Source organism: Muntiacus reevesi, chromosome 8, assembly GCF_963930625.1.
Source record: "Muntiacus reevesi chromosome 8, mMunRee1.1, whole genome shotgun sequence".
In the NCBI taxonomy this organism is placed as follows: domain Eukaryota; kingdom Metazoa; phylum Chordata; class Mammalia; order Artiodactyla; family Cervidae; genus Muntiacus; species Muntiacus reevesi.
Genome location: NC_089256.1, coordinates 51,600,561 through 51,605,100, shown reverse-complemented (window position 1 = coordinate 51,605,100; position 4,540 = coordinate 51,600,561). Strand labels below are relative to the sequence as shown.

At 54.8% G+C, this 4,540-nt stretch overlaps 1 protein-coding gene across 1 annotated transcript; it reads right to left on the bottom strand.

Moving 5' to 3' along the window:
* Nucleotides 1-1,686: 1,686 nt before the first annotated feature.
* On the bottom strand, nucleotides 1,687-3,957 carry GP5 (glycoprotein V platelet). Its single transcript, XM_065943060.1, has one exon. The coding sequence runs from the start codon at nucleotides 3,727-3,729 to the stop codon at nucleotides 2,005-2,007; it is 1,725 nt and encodes a 574-aa protein (XP_065799132.1). The 5' UTR covers nucleotides 3,730-3,957; the 3' UTR covers nucleotides 1,687-2,004.
* Between the last annotated feature and the right edge of the window lie 583 nt (nucleotides 3,958-4,540).

The window sequence follows — 4,540 nt, the reverse complement described above, 5'->3', positions numbered from 1 at the left end:
TAAATGTATGCAAAGGCATTGAGACATGCTAGAACATGCTGTGTTCTAAAAGAGCAAATCACAGTAATAGCCAACTTCTATCAAGCCCCATATGCATTGGCCTGGATTATTTCATCCTTGCAAGAAAGCATGGCGCTTAGGAGTAGAGTCCATAGTCCATTAAAAAAAAAGTCTGAGTTTTATGCTGTAGGTAGTTTCAAAGTGTGGAGGAGTGGAAATAAATAAGACAAGGAGACACATACACATACACACACATTCCCCTAGAGTGCAAGGTGAGCGGGCCAGATGGAGTGGTGAGCATGCCCAATGCCTGATAGCCTGAGAAGTAGACTCACAGAAGGGGACACTTCTAGTCTGCCAGGGCAGTCAGGAAGACCTCACCAGGAGGAGACATCTGAACTTGATCTTGAAAATAAAGTGCATCTACAAATGCCAGCTCTTCCTGCTCCATATCCAGTGGTTGTTGATGGAGGATCTATTTCTCTAGACCCTGAGCAGAGAGCCTGGCCACACAGGGCTGAGACCACCCACAAGTGAAGACAGACTAACTTGAATGTAATCACCCATTTCAGGATGTTTGGTCTCACCTTTAAATACAACAGATTAAAAAAAAAAAAACTACCAGCTCGAAGCTCTTTTAAAATTGCGACAGCAGTAATAATTGCTTGCCCTTTAATAATAAGAGCTACCATTTATTGAGCATTTACTGTATGCAGGGCACTGGGCTAAGTCATCAAAAGCTTGTCTTTAGTTCTCACAACAACTCTAAGAGGCAGGTACTATTTATCCGTTTCCAGGGATAAGGAAACCAAGGCTTGGAGATTTCAGGAGTGTCCCCCACAGACCTATGCAGTTCGTAGGTGGAGCTGGGATCCCAACCCACCGGTTTCTGACTCTTCTCCAGCCCATGCTTTAACCACTGCTTCTCCCAAGCAGACACCCAATTAAAGAAAGGAGGGTTTTACTGCCTTCAATTGGAATAAATGAGAACGTGATCTGAGCATAATAAACTAGAACCCAAGCTTATCATTACATTCATGAACACCTGTCACTGTCAGGCGTTCCGTAAATGCTTGTGAAATGAGGTAGCGTTTGGTTCCAGGAAATGAAAACCAACCCAGTGTCGAAATGACAGACTTCACCCTGGTAGTGATCAAGTAGGAACTCACAGCTCACGTGAACAAGCGGAGCAGGGCTCCGCGGGCACGCAGCCGGGGACAGTCGGGATCAACAGCGTCTCCCAGCAGCACCCCGGAGCCCCGGGAACGTCCCCGCTCCTCCCCCAAGCCCGGTCCCACCCGCCCTGGTGCCGCCCTTCTCCAGCTCGTCGGCACTCAGCCCGCACGCCGCGGTGAGGGCTCCGCGCTGGGCACCGAGCTCCTGGGGGAAGGGCTGGGTTGTCTCTCTCAGCCCATCGTCAGCCACACAAGCCTGTCTACACTCTTGCGTGGATGGAGTTCAGCGCTTTCTCCCAAATCCCACAGGTCAGACATACGCATTGTGAGAAAAAACGGGACGAAAAGAACTGTGAAAGAGTTCTGCTTTTCAGATAAAGGGAAAGAGAGCAACCCATCTTCTCCCCTAGGAAAAGCTACCGTCGCCGGATCCCACGCATTCTACTTATTCATTTTAACATCTGCAGCCATCTACCAGGTGCAGGAGGCAGGCCCTGGCCTGAGTTGGCTGTCTTCCTTGCACCCTCCCTCAGTTCACACTGCAGAGACCCCCTTTCGGCACCTCGCCCACCCACCCCCGACTGTGGGCACAGGGAGGGGCCGTCGCGGTCCGCGCTGCCAGGAGCACGCTGCGAATGGGAAGGCAGGTACAACAGACAGTCAGGGTTTACCACTGTAAATGGTACGGGGGCTCAGAGGGAGAAGTGTCACTGAGCGGGGAGGAGAGAGGGAGGGGATGGCAGAGGAGGAAGAAGGGAGAGGAAGATAGCGTCAGCTGGTCTGGACTCTCCCCGGAGCCGCGTCAGACAATACTCCGGTCACGTTTTAATTAATTGCAAGGTTTTCTCATCGCCTCGAACCAGAGCTCTGTGATTAATTTCCGAAAGAGCCTGCCGAGTTTAATCATCGCAAACACAATGATCCCGGTAATTAGGGCCTGAGCGGCTAAAAGCAGAAAATAAAGACCCCAGAACAGGCTATGGTCCTGACTTTGGTCCTCAGCCACCTGCCGGGTCCACGACTCGGAGCTCCTGGGTCCCAAGTTATCGCGGGCAGGGGCGGCGGGCAGGGTGGGCTGCGGGGGGCCTTCGGAGTAGCCCGCCTCCAGGCGGCTGGGAGGCGGGCTCCGGGGGCGCGGGCAGCCGAGGTCGCCGGCCTGCAGGGTCCAGAGCAGTCGGCCGGCGTGCGACCCGGGCCCGTGACACTGCGGGGGCTCGGCTCGACCCACGAGGTCCGCGTGCCGCCGCAGCCACGCCAGGAACGGCCCCAGGCCACAGTCGCAGCGCCAGGGATTGTGTCCCAGCAGGACCTCCGCCAGCCGGGGCAGAGCCTCAAACGCGTCGCCCGGCAGGGTCTCCAGCTGGTTGTGGTCGAGCTGGACCTCCTCCAGGCTGCTGAGGTTGCGGAAAAGAGCGCTGGGCACGGCGCGCAGCCGGTTGCTGCGCAGCCACACGTGGCGAAGTCGGCCGAGGCCGCGGAGCAGGCCGGCGGGGAGCGAGGCCAGGCCTGTGGAGCGCAGGGCGAGCACCTGCAGCTCGCCGAGGCCTCGGAAGGCGTCCTCCGGGAGCGCGCTCAGCCCGGGGCTCAGCGACACCTCCAGGACCCGCAGGCCGGTGAGGTTGCGGAAGGCGGCGGCGGGCAGGGTGCGCAGCTGGGTGCCTGTCAGCCTCAGCTCCCGCAGGCCGCCTATCTCCCCGAAGAGCACCTTGGGGAGTTCCTCCAGCGGGTTCTCGAACAGGGTCAGGAAGGTCAGATTGTGCGAATGAAGAAAGAGGGCGGAGGGCAGGAACTCGAGGCGGTTTCTGGAAAGGGTCAAGGAGCTCAGGCTTCGCAGCCGGTCGAAGGCGCCGGGGACGATGGAACGGAGGTGATTGGTGTGGAGCTGCAGCTCCTTCAGGGCGCGCAGGCTGTCCAACAGCCCCGACCCCAAAGAGACCAGCCGGTTCGAGTGAAGCAGAAGCTTCTCCAGCTTAACCTGGACCCCAAACAACCCCTCCGGCAGGTGGGTCAAATTGTTTCCCGATAAATCCAACAATTTCAGGTTCCCCAGGTGTGTGAAGAGGCTAGCAGGCAGGAAAGCGAGTTGGTTTTGGTTCAGAAAGAGCTCCTGCAGGTGAACCAGTTTCTGAAACAGGTTTTGGTCAAGGCTCTTTAGTTCATTGCCGTCCAGAAACAACTGTTCCAGGAGCACCAGGTTATCCAACAGTGCGCCTGGGAGATGAGTGATCTTGTTGCGCGATAACCTCAGGGTTTTAAGTTTTATCAGGTCGTTGAATGTGCCCGGGGCAATGGCGGAAATGTGGCTGTCAGACAGCAACAGGCGCTGCAGGACGGTCATGCCACTGAAGCTGTTGTTCTGCAAGGTGCCGCGGCCCATTTGGAAGAGCAAGATATGCGTGAGGTTGGTGGGCAGGCCGAGCGCGGCGATGCCGGCCACCGTGCCGCGCGAGCAGTGCGCGGCGTCGCGGAAGGCGCACCTGCAGGAGGGTGGGCAGGGAAACGGCTGCGCGCGCAGGAGCCAGAGCGCCGCGACCAGCAGAGCGCTCCTCAGCATGTCTGCGACGGCGTCCGCGGCAGATCTGTGGGCTACAAGCAAAAGGGCAAACGCTCGTAATCCTGCATGATCCTTTCACCCGGATTATCATTGACTTTAAATGTTATGCGGATCCACGCTACGTCTCCCTCTCAGCAGTGCTGATTTTTCCTGGGTGGTGAAAAGACATTCATTCTGCACTCCGAGGTCTCATCCTCTTGTTTCACTGATTTTCCACTCAATTCAAATCGGTAAAATTAAAGCATTTGCAAGGTATGGAAAAGGGAATACCTTTAAATCTGTACATAGCAAGAACTAACTAAAATAATCTTTCTCACGATCAAGCTTGGAGGTATCACGTTGTGAAAGTAACCCTGCTCTTGACTTTATTATTTTTTTGGATTCACCTTAAAAAATTTTTTTTATTTATAATTTAGCCAGGGGTGCCTATGACCTACAGCCCTGAAGGGAACAGCGAAGTCTGACAAAACAAAAGCAACCACTGCCTGATTCTTTTACTCACTATCACGCTGTATCTGCAGTGCCTTCTTACTCCACTAATACAGGACCGGCTCAAAATAATGAATAGTCTCAGCCACACTGAGACAAGTAGGTTAACAGTACTTCATCACTTTATGCCGCACACTGCTGTCAGCACTGTATTTAAATTAATGCATTTACTCCTTACAGTAACCCTGTGAAAGTGAAAGTCGCTCAATCCTGTCTGACTCTCCGACCCCATGGACCATAGCAGGCCAGGCTCCTCTGCATGGAATTCTCCAGGCAAGAACACTGGAGTGGGTAGCCGGTCCCTTCTCCAGGGGATCTTCCT